The sequence below is a fragment of the Oryctolagus cuniculus genome, chromosome X (assembly GCF_051225735.1).
Source record: "Oryctolagus cuniculus isolate XC-2025 breed Fujian yellow rabbit chromosome X, ASM5122573v1, whole genome shotgun sequence".
Taxonomy (NCBI): domain Eukaryota; kingdom Metazoa; phylum Chordata; class Mammalia; order Lagomorpha; family Leporidae; genus Oryctolagus; species Oryctolagus cuniculus.
The window spans coordinates 15,342,398-15,363,643 of record NC_142888.1 but is presented as its reverse complement, the minus strand read 5'-3'; the positions used below and the strand labels follow the sequence as shown (position 1 = coordinate 15,363,643).

The following is a 21,246-nucleotide window of genomic DNA, read 5'->3' as shown; positions in this document are numbered from 1 at the left end:
TTTTTTTTTTTGACAGGCAGAGTGGACAGTGAGAGAGAGAGGCAGAGAAAGGTCTTCCTTTTTTTCTGTTGGTTCACCCTCCCATGGCTGCTGTGGACGGCTCGCTGCTGCTGGCACACTGCGCTGATCCGAAGCCAGGAGCCAGGTGCTTCTCCTGGTCTCCCATGGGGTGCAGGGCCCAAGCACTTGGGCCATCCTCCACTGTACTCTTGGCCCACAGCAGAGAGCTGGCCTGGAAGAGGGGCAACTGGGACAGAATCTGGCGCCCTGACCGGGACTAGAACCCGGGGTGCCGACACTGCAAGACGGAGGACTAGCCTATTGAGCCGTGGCGCCAGCTGCATTTGTTATTTTTACAGAGAGTAGTTAAGAAGGTCTATGAGTCATACCCTAAGACCAGTCATGCAAAAGTGTCTAGGAATCCTTGGTGCATTGTCTTTCAACACTCTGATTTGAATACCCAAGTAGAAAAGTATCTGTATTGAAGACATTTGTGGGCATCATTTCTACCAATGGAGTAGACTGCAATCTAACAAATAGAAATCTTACAGTTTTTTAAGGAATTATTTTATACTGAAAGTGACAGATAAAGTTTAAATTTAAAAGACCCTGAATCCTTAACATCTTATACAAAGGAAAAGGAGGGACTCAAGAGCCAAAGAAAATCACTTCTAGTAAGCAGAACTGGGCCCTAATCAAGAAACAGGTGACATGTGCCCAAGTGGATTTTGGAATAGCTATGAGCCAAGGGCTGCTCTGTGTCTCCTATCCCTACCCCACATTCCAAATGGAGCTATTTACCTTAGGTACACTATCCTTGTGTCACCACTCTATTTTGGGTGTGTGACAGCGAAACAACATACTTTTTTAGTTCACAGAGATCTGGACCAATAGGAACCATTCTTGAATGGTTGTAATTCTGGAATCAAACATGATGAACCTCATTCATACCCTGAACTGTCTTATATAATTAGCTAAAGGACTTCTAAGCTGATCCTGAGGCCATAATAAGGAAAGACTGGAATTCTAAGGAATTGGGTGGATATACTTTGTAAGTGTAAGGATGTAAATTATAAGAGGCCAAGGACAGACTCTTACTTTGAGTGTCCCACTAATGAGCTACACCTCACAGTACTCAAGCCCTTATAAATTCTACCCCCAGATTAACTCTAGAGTTGGCTGATGGGGCAGTAGCAAGTAGGATGCAAGTAATTATTTAATCAGTGGGTATTCACTATGAGTTGCCATGTAACATGTCTGACTATCCTGCTGAAAAGGCTGATGGAAAGACCAGGTAGAGAGATGGGGCCTGAGAATCCATGGGGAGAGAAACAGCTCAGCCAGCTCCTGTGTCATGGTTGATTGCAGCAGTAAGTAATGATAGGCAAGACCAGCAGATAATTCCTCAAGTCCTGAGGTTTCTTTCTTTTTTTAAAAGATTTATTTATTTATTTGAAAGTCAGAGTTACACAGAGAGAGAAGGAGAAGCATAGAGAGAGAGAGAGAGGTCTCCCATCTGCTGGTTCACTCTGCAATTGGCCGCAACAGCTGGAGCTGTGCTGATCCAAAGCCAGGAGCCAGGGGCCTCTTCCGTGTCTCCCATGTGGGTTTTGGGGCCGAAGGACTTGGGCCATCTTCTACTGCTTTCCCAGGCCATAGCAGAGAGCTGGATCGGAAGAGGAGCAGCTGGGACTTGAACTGGCATCCATATGGGATTCCGGCACTGCAGGTGGAGGCTTTACCTGCTATGCCATAGTGCCAGCTCCATTGTTTCTAAACAGTTTTTTTTTTTTCAACATTGCATAAATTTCATATTCTTGTTTACCTATCGCATCCAGGCTTTTTGGCTGTAAGGGAGAGGACCTTGAAGGAATGAGGCTACTCCATCTTGGTGGAGCCCCATTATAATCTAAACCATTACCATAGTATCTAGAACAATTGTTGCCCTCTTACTTTCTTTGATGGAAATATACTTCACGGTTTGAATCTTTGTAATCTTATCATGAGCATATGACTTACCATTAGATATTTGTTAAATGACTGAATGTATAGATGAATGTCACTAAATACTGTTATAGATCCTTGATATATACTTTTAAGTGCTGGCATTGTGGTATAGTAGATAAGGCCTATGCCTGTGACACCGGTATCCCCTATGGACACGAGTTCAAGTCCCAGCTGTCTCACTTTTGATCCAGCTCCCTACAAATGCAATGGGGAAAGCGACAGAAGATAGCGTAAGTGTTTGGGGTCCTGCACCCATGTGGGAGACCAAGAAGAGGTTCCTGGCTCCTGGCTTCAGTCTGGCCCAGCCCTGGCAGTTGTAACCATTTAGGGAGGGAATTAGTGGATAGAAGCTCACGCTCTCTTTCTCTCTCTCTCTGTCCCTTCCTTTCTCTCTGGAATTCTGCCTTTCAGATAAATAACATAAATCTTTATATATATATATTTATAAAATATGTATATGTGTATATATATATATATATTTTCAGGAGTACATTGGTCTCTATAGAAGATTTTCTTGGTCTCTAAAGAGAAAATTAAGACCTGTCCAGGGCCCGGTGCTGTGGCTTGCTTGGCTAATCCTCTGCCTGTGGCGCCGGCATCCCATATGGGTGCCGGGTTTTAGTCCCGGTTTCTCCTCTTCCAGTCCAGCTCTCTGCTGTGGCCCGGGAGTGCAGTGGAGGATGGCCCAAGTGCTTGGGCCCTGCACCCACATGGGAGACCATGAGGAAGCACCTGGCTCCTGGCTTCGGATCAGCGCGGTGCCAGCCGTAGCAGCCATTTTGGGGGTGAACCAATGGAAGGAAGACCTTTCTCTCTGTCTCTCTCTCACTCTCTGTAACTCTACCTGTCAAATAAATAAATCTTTAAAAAAGATCTGTTCAAAGGTGCTACATACTAATACTAGATAGAACTTATTATACAAGTGCCCTTTAAAAATGTTTTTAAAAATTGTTAAAATATAAAAATCAATCATGTTTCTATAGAATAAAAATGCAGAAACAGAAATTTAAAAAGACAGTATCATAAACAAACACTCCAAAGAAATAAAAAAACTTAGGCATAAATATAAAAAATGTGTATAGGGCTTGTATGTTGAAAATTACAAAATCCAATGAAAGAAACGAAATTAAAAAAATCAGAAATGAAGAAACATATTATGTTCATAGACCGAGAGACACAGAGTAAAGATATCAATTTTTCTGAAATTTATCTATGAATCTACTAATCTAATTTCTCTAAAATCCAAGTAAGATGCTTTGGTAGACATAGACACGGTTATGCTAAAATTTACATTGCAAATAATAGAACCTATGATAACCAAAACAATCTTGAAAAAGGAGGATAAAGTAGGATGACACACTCTACATGTGCTTGATATTTAGTCCTATCACACAGCTACACACATCAAGACAGTGTGGTATTAACAGAGAGACAGGCACACACCTCAAAGATACAAAATAGGGAACGCAGGAATCAACCCTCACAAGTATGTCCGATGGATCTTGAATAAAGATGCAAGAACAATTCAATGGCAGAAGTGAAATCTTTTCAACTAAGGTTGGAGTAGATATCTACTCAAAAGAACTAAACTTAAATAAACCTCACACCTTATACAAATACTAACTCAAAGTGGTTCACAGATGTAAATGTAAAGTGTAAACCAAACTTATGGTATTTTTTTTAATTAAAAACAAAAAAGAAAAGAAATTCAGGAGCTAGAACTAGGCAGGGTTTTTACACTTCACACCAAAAGCATGATTTACAGAGGAAAAATTCATAACCTGAACCTCATCGAAGCTAAAAGCTTTGGTTCAGCAAAAGAACCTTTAAATTAGGATGGGAACATAAACTATAGTGTGGCAATAGATATTTGCAAACCACATATCTGAAAAAGGACTTGTATCTAGAATACACAATTAGTTCTCAAAATTCAGGGGTTGTGCTAAGGTTCAGTGGGTTAATCTGCTGCTTAGGATGGCTGCTTGCCATATCAGAGTGCCTGGTTCCAATCCCTGCTACTTAGCATTTCCAATCCAGCCACCTGCTAATGCACCTGACAGGCAGTGGATAACGGCTCAAGTACTTGGGTTCCTGCTACTCACATAGGAGATTCAGATGGAGTTCCTGGCTCCTGGCTGTGGCTTGACCTAGCCCTAGCTTTTGTAGGCATGTGGGGAGTGAACAATCAAATGCAAGATCTCTGTTGTATACACATGTGCACAAGCTTGCTCTCTCTCTTGCCTTTTCTCTCTCTGTCCGTCTCCTCTCTGTTCTTCTGACTTTCAAATAAATTGAATTTTTAAAATGACTCAAGTAAGAGAACACAAGATATTCCATTATAAGATGTGCAAAAATATGAACAGACATTTTACTGAAGAGGATAAAGATGGCAAATGAAGACATGAAAATACATTAGTCATCATTAGGCATTGGGAAAATGCAAATTAATATCACAATGAGATATCATAATCTACCTAGCAGAATGATTAAATTAAAACTAATGACAATATCGAATATTGCAAGGATGTGGAGAAACTAAAAATCTCATATGTTGCTGTTCGGAATGTCAAATGGAAAATACAATTATAAACACACATAAACTCTTGAGCATTTACTCCAGGAAAATGAAACATAGTTCACCCACATATCTGAAAATAGTTCACAAAAAAACTTAGTGCAGTAGCAGAAAACTGGAAATAAACCCTTCAATGAGCAAATAAATGAAGTAGCCGATCTATATCCTGGAATACTACTCAGCAATTAAAAGGCATAAACTATCAACACATGTACTAACTTCAAACTACGCTGTGTGAAAAATCCAATTGCATTTTTGAATTGACAAAATTATAAAGAGCAGATTAATTGTTTCTAAGATTTGGGATTAGGGTTGAGTACAGATGGATGAAGCTATAAAGGGACAACAGGAAGGACCCTTGAAGTAAGGACACTGTTCTGTATCTTGACTGTATCAATGTCAGCATAATGATTTTGGTTTTTGAAAAATGGTGGGTTTTGAAAAACTATGGTTTTTGCGGGCCATCAAGGAAGGAGGTACCTTTCTCTGAAGGGAGGAAAGAACTTCCACTTTGACCATGGCCTTGTCTAAATATGATCAGAGTCGGTGAACTCAGGGGGCTTCCATAGCCTTGGCAGCTCATGACAAGAGCCTAGGGTGATTACTGACGTCATAAATAAGAGTGTTAATTGTTAAATCAACAACAGGAGTCACTGTGCACCTGCTCCCCATGTAGGATCTCTGTCCTTAATGTGTTGTACAATGTGAATTAATGGTATAACTAGTACTCAAACAGTACTTTATACTCTGTGTTTCTGTGTGGGTGCACACTGTTGAAATCTTTACTTAATATATACTAAATTGATCTTCTGTATATAAAGATAATTGAAAATGAATCTTGATGTGAATGGGATGGGAGAGGGAGCGGGAGATGGGATGGCTGCAGGTGGGAGGGAGGTTATGGGGGGAAAAGCCGCTATAATCCAAAAGCTGTACTTTGGAAATTTATATTTATTAAATAAAAGTTAAAAAAAGAAACAAACTATAAAATATGAAAAAAAAGAAAAACTATGGTTTTTGAAAAATGCTACCATTGAGTGAAGCCAGGCAAAGGGTACAGGGGTTGTATTTATATTATTTCCTGCAATTGAATATTAATCTGTAATTATCTCAAAAATAAAATTTTAATAAAAAATAGGGTGGCAAACAACGTAGCATGCCTCCCTTCAGGGCACTGAGATATTTGCAAACCCATGAGCTAGCTCTGCATATGAGACTTCTAAGAGGTAGTGACTCTGGGAAGGGGAAATAGAAAGCTGGAATTTGAGAGTACAGGCAAGTTTTATTTTATTTTTAAGTAAAATAAACTTGTTCAGATAGTGGCAATAAAACAAAAGCAACAAAAATTTTAAAAACTCTCCTTCATTCAACTTTTCATTCAAAAATACCAACAAAATAAAAATTCAAGGAGAGAACTAAGCAAAAAGCCAAGTACTATGTACTAAAGAAATATATGGTAGGGCCAGCGCTATGGCACAGCAGGTTAAGCCATGGCCTCAAGTTTCAGGCAACCCATACGGGTGCCAGTTCACATCCCAGCTGCTTCATATGCAATCCAGCTCCCTGCCAATGCACCTGAGAAAGCAGCAGAAGATGGCTCAATTCCTTGGGCTCCTGTACCCACTTGGGAGACTTAGAAGAGGCTCCTGGCTCCTGGCTCCTGGCTCCCACTTGTTCCAGCCTTGGCCATTATAGCCATTTGAGGAACTAGCTCATGGAAGATCTCTCTGTGTCTCCTTGTCTTTCTCTCTCTTTCTCTCTCTAACTCTGCCTTTCAAATAAACAGATTTTTTAAAAAAAATTTATATGGTATTACTCTGTACAAAATAGATATTAATGGAAGGGGTTAGAAAATCTCTTGCTCATTATAATGATAATAATTTTAGGTGTTTCCATTATTTATGCCATTTAATTACACAGTTTAAGGTATAAAATTAATTGTAAATAGATGGTTTGTAAAACCATTACCTTGATATTAATACCCAGAACACTTAACAGAAAGACTAGAATCTTTGAACAGGAGTGAATATTGTCAAGTTTTTAAAATTCTTTGAAAATGGATTATTTAAAAACTAACAGTGACAGTTTTGTGGCCTGATAGCTAACAATGTGCCAAAATGTCAGTTGCTCAACTACCAACCCTTGGGCTTTCTCATATCAACACCAAGTCATGCTAATTCAAGTGTTGTTTATGAAGATTTTGAGTACCCCTTTCCAAATTGTGAAAGGAAGGAATAGCAACACAAGCTTCACATCAGCTGGCATGTTTGAATTTCAATAGAATAGTATCTCTTCCGCTGTTTATCACTTTTCCTAGAATGCCACTTGGCACACATTAACCTCTAAGTTGTTTACCTTTATGGTTCGTTTTCCATTACAATGTAGACATAGGAACATATGGTAAATACCATTGTTTTGGAAACTTTTCAACCTTCCATTCATTACTGCAACTATAAATATGGGGGCATTTTAATGTCGTTTCTCAGAGTACTGGATCACAGAGTATATTTAAACACATCAAAATCATGTAAACTCAGTGCTTTCAAAGTTTTGATTACTAATGTGAAAACATCAATATTTTCCCATCAACAGTAAGTAATGAAATCAAGTGTTAGACTATAGACATTTAACTCAATTCTAATCTCACATAAATGAGGACACACACTGCTTACATCCAAGAATCACCTCTACACATGCATGAACAATCAGAAGTAACTGTTTAAAGAAATTCAAAAGATATAAAATTAAAATGAATTTACTATTGAGTCCAGTGAGAATAGCTGGTACAAACAACATCCTTTAACTGTACTATATGACAATTATTTATAAATGCCCCTAAAAATTTATATGGTGGCTAAGAGTTATATTTGAATACAAAAACATTGGTTGACTCCATGAGAAAGAACAACAGTTGCCAATTCATTTATATTTTTCAACATTAACTCTAAGTTATAATATATGTCCTCAATGTAAGGAAGATACATTTCTGTTTGACTCTTATGTGACCTTGACGTACTTTGATGTTCTAGCACACCTGTAGACACTGGTTAGCATTAAAGCAATTGTTATGGTAATAGTGGGAGAGGCATGATCCTTATCACAGGGGAGTGACAGGTGCTGATCAAAATTTAAAAAGTAGAAGTTAAAGTTTTCTTTGAAATAAACACTATATGATTCTGAGACCTTCTGCAAGTCAAGAAACAATTGCTTTAAATTTTATTTCTCAGAATAAACTAAAACACAGGATGCCAAATATACTTTATATGCCTATGCCTAGCTTTGTTAATGTTCTAATAGTCTAACGACATCCACAGTCCTTCATGCAAGGTGTGATTCACAGTCCATGAAGGGCTAAACACTTAAACTGAGATTTTAACTGCTAATGTGTTACATGGATACCCTTTCAATGTATTATCATTACACAAACTAGATACGTCTCTGCAGCAAGCTGACCAAGATGCTGTATATGTGTGATGAGTTTCCCTGGGGATAATGGCAGAGACTTTGTTATTAATTTTGGTATTGGCCCTGAAAGACAGGAAAATTTTTGTACTGACCCAGAAATTTTAGTTAACAAAATGATCTGGAAAATGACTTTGTATTCCCTAACATGGAAATGCTGCCCTCCTCTTCCTGTGCACATACACACTACCTAAATCATCTTTGCAGATGTGTGTGAGCCAGAAGTATCTGGGCTCTGTCTCTCTGTGAAGGGCAATAACAAAATGTTACAATTCATTTAGCAATAAACTATGCATTCCTTCTGCAAGTCTTTGCTTACATTTTATTTGCAACATTTCACCTCCTCTATAAATTTTATTTCGTAGTCTTTAGTAATTTCTGGCAACATAAGTAGATACCCAGATGGTATCTCTTTTCTCTGTAAGCTAGAAATAATGTCTCAATATAAATTCCAATCTCATCTTTTTATGATTTTAGATTTGCGATCTTAGAAAGCAGGAGCATACACAGAGACAATACCTTTCGGTGAAATACATGGCCGCAAAGCTCAAGTATGAGAAAGTAGTATGTGGTTTCACTGATCAAGCAGTAAGAAAATTGAAAGGATACCTGATGACACAGGCGTAGAGGCCGCTGTCCTGCAGCAATGTTGGTCGGAACCAAATGGAATCTTCTTCTTTGCTCATTCTACTTCCATCAAAAGCTATTGGCTCTTCAAAGTCTCCAGGACCAGAGCTCTTGTACCACATCAAACTGAGTCCAGCACTTTGGGCAAGGGAGTAATTTGCTCTGATATAACCATAGAAGAGCGCACATTTGATTCGAACAGGCTCTCCCACCAAAACCTGGTATTTCTTGATATCAACAGACCAATCAGTGCATCCATCAGCTATAATAAAAAAGAAAGAGAGAAACATTAGGGAACAAGTTAAGCCATCAGTTCATTCATTTATTCACTCAACAAATATTTGCTGTGCATCGATATTGGAATCAAATTCCTACTCTAGGCACAGAGGATGCAGCCATGACTAAAACTGAGAGTGACATTGAAAAGTAGTTTATTTACCCTGATAACAATGTATTCCTCATTGCGCCTGCTTCAGCTGGTATTTATTCTTGGTCTGTATCAGGGTGCTGGTTATTGATTTACTGCCTCTCAATATACATTTTTGCCTTAAATTTGTGTCTTGGAAGTGTTGTTCCTTTGCTAGTCGGCCCCGAAGCTGTGTGAGTAGAGGGTGGTGGACATTTCCGGAGGAAAGGGTTTGCTTCATGGTGTGCTTGCTTGGCAGATGTTTGCAGGGGCGAGGCTTCTCTCGCACCTGGCTCCTGCAGTGCGTGGAGGTCAGAGGCATGGCTTTTGAGTGGCGCCCTTGGTGAGACACCTTCCCAAGGAAAGCTTGCCCAGGTAACTACGAGGGTAGGTCCCTGTGAACCTCCAGAGGGCAGATTGAAAACAGGATCCGCCACTACAGCAACTCTGCCATTCAGGCAGCCATGGCTGGGCCACGCAATAAGCTTTAGATCTCTGTGGTATGAGGAGGGAAGGATGGGAACTTTGTCTTGGTTACGCAGCTCCACCATGCGGGAAACTGCAGCCAATCGTTTACTCTTTATGGTTGTCCTTGTCACGGACAGAATATTTGTGTCACCCCCTCCAGTGTGATGGTTTTTGAAGATGGAGTCTTTGGTAGGTAGTCAGGAATGGATGAAGTAATGAGAGATGGGGCTCTCCTACTGGCGCTAATGTCCTTATAAGAGAAACCAGAGAGCTAGCTTTCTCCCCCCCCCCCCATACTCACAAAGAGGTTCTGTGAGCACACAACAAGGAGGTAGCTATGTGTAAGCCAAGAAGAGAGCCCTTACCAGAAACTGAATGGACTGGCACCTTGGTCTTGGACTTCCCAGATACAAGAAGTGTAAGAAATAAATACCAACTGTGTAAGCCATCCCACTGTTAGGGGAAAACAGTGGCAGAGAAATTATTGTTCCAAGTGGATGCCAAAGGGATTTAGAATCAAGGACCTCCGACCAGAGGGGCATGGAGGGGACTTCCAAGAGAGAAATAAACCCAAAGGGCCTGGTGGCAATGGGCTTTGTAAGTACAATTTCTCGAAGTAAAAAAAAATACTTGACAACCAGAGTGACCTTCAGTTACCAGGCAGGGACAAAAACCAGCAAAAGACTTCATTTATAATTCTCCATCCAGTCTGGCCTGCTAAGGGTGGGGTAGCTAACTTTTTTTCACAATAAGCTGTGAGCTCAGGAGGAGTTCCCTTGCTATTCTCTTGGTAAATGTGGAGATTCCAAGAAGGAGGGCAGCCCGTTTGTTCTTGCAAATATTTCACACCCCAAATCCCATTGGGAATTCCTATCTATTGAGCCATCTGACTCCTCACACTATCTATGGTATTTTGTTACAGCAGCCCAAGAAGACCAACGCATCGTTCTTTCATGCTAGGTAATCCCTTCACTGCTCTGATCTCCTGTTACATTTAATATTTTCAAATAAACTTTATATGTTCAAATTACTGTGTGGTTTTTCTCTCTGATTTGACCCAGTCTGAAGATATCAAGAATAAGCATTTTACAGTCAAATAATATGGAAAGAAAGAAAAGTAAGTGAGCTCAGCCAGAGGTTTCACAACCACAGACAAAGGTAAACAGTCACTTTGTTCTCATTTCAGAAGCATCAGGGGGAGTGTAAAGGGGGAAACATGGTGGGAAATGGGGGATTGTAAGGGTGAGGTGTGATTGGGCTTCCTGAATTTCCTTGAAGCATCACCTTCCAAATGGAATCTTGACATTTTTTTTAATCACTCCTCTCTGCATGTGCATGCAAAACAATAGGTGCCCAGAGGGTAGGAAAATCAACATTATCATCATCACAGAGAAGTTGTGGATTTCCTGCTTAGAGAGGGCAGCTGACCAGCAGTTAGCAAGATAATTAGTTTGCTCAAAGTCTGCAACTGTTAAGCACAATAGGACCAAGAAAGAGGATCTCTAGCAGCAGTAACAACTGAGTATTGTAAGCAAAGTTTAACTCATTGCAAATTAAAACGAGGGTAACCTAAAAGCTCTGAGAACAGGGTGAGTGTGCGAGTGTGCGTGTGTGTATGCCTCTAATTCAGGAAAGTGAAAATGATCCATGTGAAAAGAAAGGTGTATCTTAGAGCAAAGAAGACTCAAAATAATATGGAATTATCTACATTTGTTATTTTAAAATAATACCTAACACCTAATAAATACTTCATTATGCACTAGTAAGTTTAAGATTTTCATTTAACCCCACAGAAGCACCCACTGTGGCTTTTGACCTTGCTGTTCCCCCTCCCCGGAACGGTTTTTTCACTATGCATGCAGGGCATCCTCTCTCCTCCCCTCCCAATCTCATTTCCTCAGAAAGGCCTTTTCTGACTGACCTGTATGAAACACTTCCTGCCCATCCTGTTCACTTGATCCAGACTTCGCTTTAACATTTTTCATAGGATGCACTGTTATTTGATGTTATATTATGTAAACACTTGTCCGTGTGCTTTCTGTTTTCCCAATAGATTGTAACCCCCTTGAGGTCTGTATTCTCACTCATTTCTTTAGCACTGGTGCCTAGAACTGTGTCTTCTAACCAATGCAACACATTACTTCCTAAATGAATGAATGAATGTATGAATAAGCAAATGAATTCATGATCAACCTATATAGCTGAAGAAACTTCATGCCAAGTAATTTTAAGTGTTGGGATTATCACTCAGCTATGTCTAAGAATTCATTCTTCCTATCATCACAATTTCTATTTCTTACTAAACACGTCAATTTCACACACTCTTTGATTTAGTCAATTTCAATTACCAAATTCATGTCTAAGATTTTTATGAAAGGGCTCTATTAAGCTATTATCTTAACAATATGCTAGAAGCTTAGTGGATATCACCAATGTCCAATCATCGCTACCATTCTTGTTAAAGACTGATATAGAGCTAGCATACCACATTAAATGAGATGAAAGAACACCATAGAGTTGTCCATTATACAACTGCATGTGATTTTTAGTGGCACAGTTTTGCACATTTGTTCCATTGCATGAATTGAACCCTAAGTGAGATTTTATTTTAAATAATTATAATTTGGGGGATAAGCATAGAATTATCATGCTTTACCACTATATGAATTACAATACAATTCTAGAATCAAATTATTATAACTGAGGCTATCTGTCACAGAGGCTATCACTGTCTTTGTAAAAGGTTGAAACAGGGGCTGGTGCTGTGGTGTGGTAGGTTAAGCATCTGCCTTTGGCGCCAGCATCCCATATGGGCACCAGTTTGGGTCCTGGCTGCTCCACTTCTGATCCAGCTAATGCACCTGGGAAAGCAGTGGAAGACAGCCCAACTGCTCGGACCTCTACACCCATGTGGGAGACTGGGAAGAAGCTCCTGTTCCTGGCTTCAGATCAGCTCAGCTCCAGCAGTTGCTGGCATTTGGGGAGTGAACCAGCAGATGTAAGCCCCTCTCTCTGTCTGTAACTCTACTTCTCAGGTAAATCTTTTTTTAAATGGTATTTCATATTAAATTATTTTTAAAATGTTTAAAACACCTTCTAGGTAGTAGTATAAAGAGTAAGATGAGATTAGTCAAAGTCTCACATTTATAAGATAAGGCAAGATGCTTGAAGGAAAAGGCAAAAAAGATTTAGTGTAGAAAGTCCTAAAAAGATAGAGACAAAATATATTAAGGGAACTGAAGGAGAGTTGTGTTGGGAATAGATACAGTTATTAATACATACTTTCAGAATATGCTTACTGAGAACAATGTTGGAAGAACCATATATATTCTTGAAGAGTAGAGTTATTCAGAACTTAGCTGTCAGTAAGAAAAGGCATTTCAAATGGCAAAGTCGCATAACCAAGGGAAAACCAGAGGTGAAGTAAAGTAATAAGCGCCTTGGACAGTGGAGATACTCTGTGTTCATTTCACTATGAAACAGATGGAGTTAGAATAGTTAGAATCAAGCGGTCTATTTAATGAAAAAAGGCAAGTGATTGTCCCGTTTGTTGATGTTTCCTCTCATTGCAAGCATGCTGTCTGTCTCACTGTGTATATATGTGAGTCACAATTTGTTTCCTAAAGCAGCAGGAAATAATTTTGAGACATTACAACATTTTACCTCTAAATACTTCTATGTGCATCTCCCAATGAATGAAGACATTTTTCTTATATAACCACAAAGTACTTTTAACTTTGTGTTAACCTTGCTTTGCTGGATATCTCAACTCTTAAAAGGATATGTGCTAACTTAAAACCTAACCCTTGATTACCAGAACTGCAACCGATACATTCAGTTTTTCCTTAAGTTCAAGCCCATAATCATTGTTGCAAGTTAGCAGGTAACTTTTGATATTAATATTATTATTCAAAATTATCTTCCAGTAACTGTGTTGACCAGTAGCTTTTAATATATTTTTCTCTCTTTTACAATAAAAACTGTCTTTAAAGCCTTTCTGAATTTGAAGCATTGGTACTGTCTTTCTCTGATGGGAGGGTTCCACAAAAATACTCCAATTCAATACTCTTGCATAGTACATATTCCTTCACATCCAATGATAGCTTAAGAAGGCATAAAATTACACTGGGAAGTGGAAAGAGGAAGCATTATATTTTCATTAATTTTTGCTACTCTCCAGAATGTACCAGGAGCTTATTTGAAGACAGTGGTAGAGTTAGGAATTAGAACTACTTCTTTTATAAGGAGCTCATGCTGTTGTACCATTTTGTGAACAAAAACTACATACACTGGATAATGTCAATATATTCAAATGAGATTAGAGAAAATATTTTTAATTAAGTCACTAGTACTACATATGTAAGAGCTCAGAATATTTCCATGGTAACGAGCTTGAAGGTTGAAGTCTTAAAAATTGTCTAATCATGGGGCTTATACATCTTGCATCCTAATATGAAAATGTGAGACTCGACTTTTAAAAGAAAAATTATATTAGTTTTAAGTATGTACTTGGGGCGGGATATTGAAATAATGATAAAATAATTAAGACATGTATGATAATGTAGAAGATGCTCCACCATGGTCCTCTTTGCTAAGCTGATGTATTCCTTCTCCATTTAATTTGAGTGTTGAAGACTAACAGTTCATAGTTACATTTTTCAAGAGAGGAAATTCAAATGCACAATAGAGACATGAAAAAAATGCTCATGGTCACTAGCCGTCAGGGAAATGCAAATCAAAACCACAATTAGGTTTCACCTCATCCCGGTTAGAATGGCTCACATACAGAAAACAACAAATAAGAAATGCTGGCAAGAATGTGGGTGGAAGGGTACCTTAATTCACTGTTGGTGAGAACGTAACCTAGTGCAGCCACTGTGGAAGACAGATGGAGATATCCCAGAAAGCTGAATACAAACCTAGCATATGACCCAGCCATCCAATTCCTGGGCATTTATCCAAAGGAAAAGAAATCAGCATATTGAAGAATGATCTGTACCTCTCTGTTCATTTCTGCTCAATTTACAATAGCTGAGATATGGAATCAACCCAGATGTCCATCAACTGAAGCGTGGATAAAGAAAGTATGGTACATATATACTATAGAATACTACACAGTGGTAAAATAAATGAAATTGTGTCATTTGCAACAAAATGGATCCAACTGGAAACCATTATACTTAGTGAAATAAGCCAGTCACAAATACCATATGTTCTCTCTGATCTGTTGTAACTGAGTATTTAAAATGTAATCTACAGGAGTGAATCTGACACTGAGATGTGATGATTTTGAATAGTCCTCGCCTTGACTGTCAAAGAACAATGTTTTTGTTGTTTGTTTTTGTTCTTTACTTCTTTTTTTCTTCAAACTAATTGGTGAGCTCTTTACTTAGTGAGAGGTTAATCTTATGAGTATAAAAATTAACTGAAAATTGATCTTGGTAAAAAAAAATAAGAATAGGAAAGGAAGAGGGAGGAGGAAGAAAGGTGAGAGTATGGGTGGGAGGGAGGTAAGGGGGGAAGAAGCATCATGTTCCCAAATCTGTAAATATTAAATGCATTAAGTTATATTCCTTAAGCAAAATTTTAAAAAATTTACTCTTGAATTGACAAAAGCCACACTACTTGGAAGTTTCCATTCCCACTGCTATGGCCCACTATCTACTGATTAATGTGGGTGTAGAAAAGACCAGTGATTCTGCCTCAATGGGGACAACTCCATGAGGCAATCTGACTCAAGAGCTCCTTAAGGATCACCCCAAGCCAAGGGTGTACCTGAGACTTGCTCCTTATTCAACTTTTCCCACTTTTCTGCACTGCTTCTCTCCTAGCCTTGCAGATTTTCCCTAGAGGGGACTCCCTCCATCAAGTATGTGTATCCCAAACTCTGTCTTGGGCTCAGTTCTGGAAAGAGGATCTAATACAAATTTGAATATTCATGTAGAGAGAGCCAGCTTCATCTGGATTTCTGTCCTAGAGGCTGAAGATATCAGGTCATACAAAACACAACCCTTGTTTCCAAGGAACTCACAGCCCAATCAGAGAGGGAGAGACAGAAATGAAAAGCACAACATAAAAATGCACAACAAAGAAACGCAGAGGGCTGGTTTGAAATGTGTTCTGTGAGGGGGAAATGTCTGTGATGCCTGTCAAAATCTAAGACGTTAGCTAGACAAAGAACAGGCAGACTGATATTGATTTGGGGGTGAATTCAAAAGCAAAGGCATACAAAAAAGAGGTAGCACAGTTTTGTAAGAATTACAAATGACTTTCTATTGTAGTAGCAAGTTTAAAGCAGTAAGCAGCAAGAGACAAAGGGAAAGAAGAGGGCAAAGAAAGATGGTAGTGATTCTTTTGAGATGTAAAGTAATGTTTGGCTTTGACTGTAGCAGTAATGGGGAAATGTTGAAGAGTCTCAATGGGGGAGGGGTGGAGGCAGCAGATTTAGGTATTGACACAAAATATAGGGTTTCAGCCAGGAGAGTGATGTTCCAGGTCTGAAGACAGTCAGTGGTAGTAAAGAAGGAGCAAATGCAATAGGTTTGAGATTTAGGAGGTAAAATGGGCAAAAGCGGGTAATTGAATTCAAGCAATGAGGTCCAAGAAGAGTGCTTGCTCACTATGGAACTCAAGTCTTCCGTCATAGACGGCAATCTATTTCTCAGTTGACCAGACAGCCAGCAGCACCATATCTATCAAGTGCTGGTGTCTTTGAAATGATTTTATAATCTCATTCAAAGTTTCAGGCAATGGAAATGTAGAAAATAAAAGATTCAACACAGATTTTAAAACATTTTATACTCTCTCTCTCCCTCTCTCTCCCACACCCCTCTCTTCCTCCCTCTCTTTAAATTTAATTAACCCCAAATAAATGAATAGATGAATAGGTGCATATTGGCATTATTTGATTCTACTCCCAGTGTGCTTGGAAATACAAAACTTGAGAGATGGTAGTAGCTAGGGAGTACAGATCATGCACATAAAATAGCAGATACTGAACAAAAGGCTGAGGCTAGATTTTGAGTTCTGCACTCTATCTGCACTGGTTGCTATTCTTTTCAAATAGGAACTCTGTAACTCAAAGTTGACAATGTTGGCTTTCTTCTGAGAAAAAAAAAAAAACAGAGATGCCCCTAAATTATCAGCAGCAATGATAGCAGTAAACTATGAGAAAAGCTAACCTTCCTATTATGATTGGGTTCACAAAACACTTGGTTCCCAACTCTACAAAAGAAGAGTTGGATAATGTTTATCTGGAATGGAATGTTTTTAGATTTTCACCTTAATGGGTTGAAGAGTACGTGGGAACTTGTTGAAGTACTACCTCACAACTTTTGTTTTTGAGATTTAAAATTAGTAAAAAGGAAAAATGAACAAAAACTTAAAAATATAATAACTGTCAGATAAACTGGGTAACATAGTGTTCAAGGGAGGTATATTACACAAAGAATAAATGTACATATGATTGCTAAAAATAAAAACATGCAGGGTAACAATTTTGGAAGTGCTGTTTCAAATATTTTGGAAAGATCTGTGTAGGCAGTAAGAACTGATGTTATTCAAAGAGCTATGCTAGTTATCAGTAATCCCATTTCTAGAAGACCTCTTGTCTGAAAAAGCCTGGAAGTTGTCCTTTATGAGACTCCCAGGATAGGTCATCTCCAGATCAGTGCAAACCTTGTTTAGCTGTTATCACCTTAATTCCCAGATATGGTTCCCTCTTGTTCAGGAAATAGATGACCATAGCATACATAAATAGGATCCTCGTTGTATAGTTAATACTCCATTATACCTAAGCCACTGAATTCTAGTAGGTGCTCCTAATATCAATACACGAAACTTGTACATTGTATAACACGCACCTAGGATTCTTTTTAAGTGTTTTCTTGTGATAAAAAGACAAAAGAGAATATCAAATATCAAAAGGACAAGATAATAAAAAGTCAAATATTCATTCATAATTTATCCTTTTGTTGATTCCTTTTCTTTTTCATGCTTTTGAAAAATTTTTCATCTATTTAAAAGATGGAATCACAGAGGGAGGGATGGGGGAGGGAGACAGAGAGAGAAAGAGAAAGTCTTTCGTCTGCTGGTTCACTTCCCAAATGCACACCACAGCAGGGGTCAGGTGAAGATGAGGCCAGGGGGCCAAAATTCCATCTGGGTCTCCCACAGGGCAGGGAGTGGCTCAAGCATTTGAGCCATCATCTGCTGCCTCCCGGGATGCATTAGCAGGAAGCTGAATTGAAGGGAGAGTAGCTGGGACTCAATCAGCGTGCTGATATGGAATACTGGTATCCTGAGCAGTAGCTTAACCCACTATGCCACAACTCCTGCCCCACAATTTATACATTTTTGTTTTAAATTATAAAAATATACCACTAGCATAATATTACTCAGCTGGTAACTGAATGGAAAAGTAGTTTAACCATAGTTATCATCCCCAAATCTCTGACTGTATTCATCAAACATATTTGGCTTTGTTCAGTACTTCAAAATATTTTTCTCAACATCATAATTAGGTCCATTTGTTTATATATGGATGTGTTCAAAAAGTTCTTGGAAAATGTGTACTATGGCAAAACCATGCACGAATTTCAAAAATTTTTTGCACCAAAACAAATACCTTTTAATTCAATTTTTTTTCATGAACTTTTTGAAGTCTCCTCATACAGTGAGTTCAAAAGAACTGGAGAAGTTTGTGTTAGCATAATCTTTCATTGAAAAGACAGTATCAGTAGAAAGAAACACCTTGCAGTTGAGCAAATCAGTTGTGTCTATACTTCCCATAAAGACAAAATAGACAGTGAAGTTCCCTGAGGCATGGTAAAGGAATATGCTGTCCATCTTGGGTCTCACTTTGTGTTCAGCCTTAGCAGCCGCTCAAATTCCTGGTGCGACTGCTTCTTCTGATCTGTGATATCTCCTGGTGCATTATCAAATTCCCTGTACTGCCGTTTTCCCCCCAGAAAGCTTTTATTTAAGGTATACAAATTTCATGCATTTCATAAATACAAATTTAAGAACAGTGATTCTTCCCACCCTACCCGCACTAACACCCTTCTACTTCCACCCTTTCCTATTCCCATTCTTATTTTCTATTAAGATCTATTTTCAATTAACTTTATACTCATAAGATTAACCCTATACAAAGTAAAGAGTTCAACAAATAATATGAAAAAAACTGTTCCTCAACAGATGAGATAAGGGCTATTCAAAGTCATTGCAACTCAAAGTGTCAATTTCACTTCTATAGATTACCTTTTAGGTACTCTGTTAGTTACCACAGATCAGGGAGAATATATGGTATTTATCCTTTTAGGAATAACTTGTTTCACTAAGTATAATGTTTTCCAGTTGTTTCCATTTTGTTGCAAATGACAGGATTTGGCTTTCTTTGTTTGTAGTATACCAAGTTGTACATAATCCACACATTTGCATTGATTGAACTGCAATAAACATGGGAACAGACAACTCTTTCATATGCTGCTTTCATTTCCCTTGGGTAAATTCCCAGGAGTGGGATGGCTGGGTCATATGGTAGGTCTATATTCAGGTTTCTGAAGTATCTTAAAATAGTGACTTCCATAGTGGCTTTACCAGTTTGCATTCCCACCAACAGTGGATTAGTGTCCCTTTTCCCCCACCTCCTCGCCAGCATTTGTTGTTTGTTGATTTCTGTATGAAAGCCATTCTAACCAGAGTGAGGCGAAACTTCATTGTGGTTTTGATTTGATTTCCCTGATGGCTAGTGATCCTGAGCATTTTTTCATGTGTCTGTTGGTCATTTGGATTTCCTCTTTTGAAAATGCCTGTTTAAGTCCTCTGACCATTTCTTAACTGGGTTGTTTTGTTGTTGTTGAGATTTTTGAGCTATTTATAGATTCTGGATATTAATCTTTTATTAGATGCATAGTTTGCAAATAATTTCTCCCATTCTGTCTCGCACTTGGCTGAGTGTTTCTTTTGCAGTGCCGAAGTTTCTCAGCCTGATGTAATGCCATTTGTCAATTTCGGCTTTGATTGCCTGTGTTTCTGGGTCCTGTGTTTCTCAGAAAATAAGTCTTTGTCTATGCCAGTGTCTTGCAGAGTTACCCCAATGTTCTCTAGCAATTTGATGGTATCAGCTCATGGATTTGGGCTGTTCATCCATTTTGAGTAGACTTTTGTGTCTAAGGTCTAAAGTAGCAGTCTTGCTTCATGCTTCTGCACGTGGAGATCCAGTTTTCCCAGCACCATTTCTTGAAGGTACTCTCCTTGCTCCAGGGATTGATTTTTAAAGACTTATTTATTTATTCAAAAGTCAGAGCTATTCAGAGAGAAGGAGAGGCAATTTAGAGGGAGAGAGAGGGCTTCCATCCACTGGTTCATTCTCTAATTGGCCGCAACGGCCGGAGCTGTGCCAATCCAAAGCCAGGAGCCAGGAGCTTCTTCTGGGTCTCCCACATGGGTGCAGGGGCCCAAGGACTTGGGCCATCTTCTACTGCTTTTCTAGGCCACAGCAGAGAGCTGGACTGGAAGTGGAGCAGCCGGGTCTCAAACCAGTGTCCATATGGGATGCCAGTGCTTCCTGCCAGGGCGTTAACCTGCTGCGCCACAGCGCAGTTGATTTCTGGAGTTTCTATTCTGTTCCATTGCTCTGTTCACCTGTTTTTTTGCCAGTACCAGACTGTTTTGATGATAACTGTCCTGTAGTATGTCTCGAAATATGAAGTGCTGTTTTTAGAGTTATGGTCTTTGAAAGGCTTCCCCAACAGCAAGCAAATTGTGGTGCTGACCCAGCACTTGTCCATATCATCCAATAAGGGGAAAGAAACCATGAGTTTGAAAAACATGGTGTTTATATAAGGCATACTAAAGTCAGTTTTCCGAGTCATTCACTCCTCAGAGTCAACAGCTCTTTTGAGTCAACAGCCCATTTGTTGTATGGTTACCAGAAATGCCAGCATATTCTTAAAGCTCCCAAATCCAGACAAACTAGGTAACTGGTATTTATCTTTCCTGAAGAGGAATATCTAAACCAAGCCTGAATAGCAACAAACTGGGTTGTAGTAGCAGTTTGCCTTTGGTATCTGATGCATATCAATTTATTTTTATAATCTATTTGTAAAATTTCCTGCTTAAGATACACTCTTATCCAGGGAAAAAGAAGTCCAGGGGAATATTCATATTTCTGAAAGAAAACAGGGGAGACATAAACCCCTGAGTACTAGCAGGAGTGTAGCGATACTGACACTTGGTTCTCCAGTAATCTCTCTTGCATTCTTTTGGGGGCTTTGAGGAGTATTATGCTCATGACTAACAGAATTAATCTATAACTCGAGGTCAGTATCCACTGAGTGTATACAATCTGAAGTTGACTTTATGACCAACAAGACCCACAATGTCCCTTGAATATTTCCTGAACTAAAATAGTCTCACTACTTGACCAACCAGGTTCCCCAATGAAAGAACAAGGGACTATACACCTGTAAATATAATGCTTTTCAGTAGAAGATAGCCCAAGTTCTTGGGCCCCTGCACCCACGTGAGAGTCCCGGAACAAGCTCCTGGCTCCTGGCTTCAGATAAGCCCAGTTCTAGCCAAACTAACAGATGGAAGATCTCTGTCTCTCTCTCCCTTTCTGTCTCTCCTCCTGTCTAACTCTGCCTATCAAATAAATAAATAAATGAAGACGAAAAGTAAAAAGAAAAATGCTTTT

At 39.0% G+C, this 21,246-nt stretch overlaps 1 protein-coding gene across 1 annotated transcript in view; it reads right to left on the bottom strand.

Annotated features, from left to right (window-relative positions):
* Positions 1–21,246, bottom strand: part of IL1RAPL1 (interleukin 1 receptor accessory protein like 1) — a 1,400,814-nt gene that overhangs the window by 648,021 nt on the left and 731,547 nt on the right. The window contains exon 3 of the mRNA XM_051827650.3: positions 8,654–8,933. Coding sequence (XP_051683610.1) covers positions 8,654–8,933 — 280 coding nt within the window. The remainder of the gene's footprint in view (positions 1–8,653; positions 8,934–21,246) is intronic.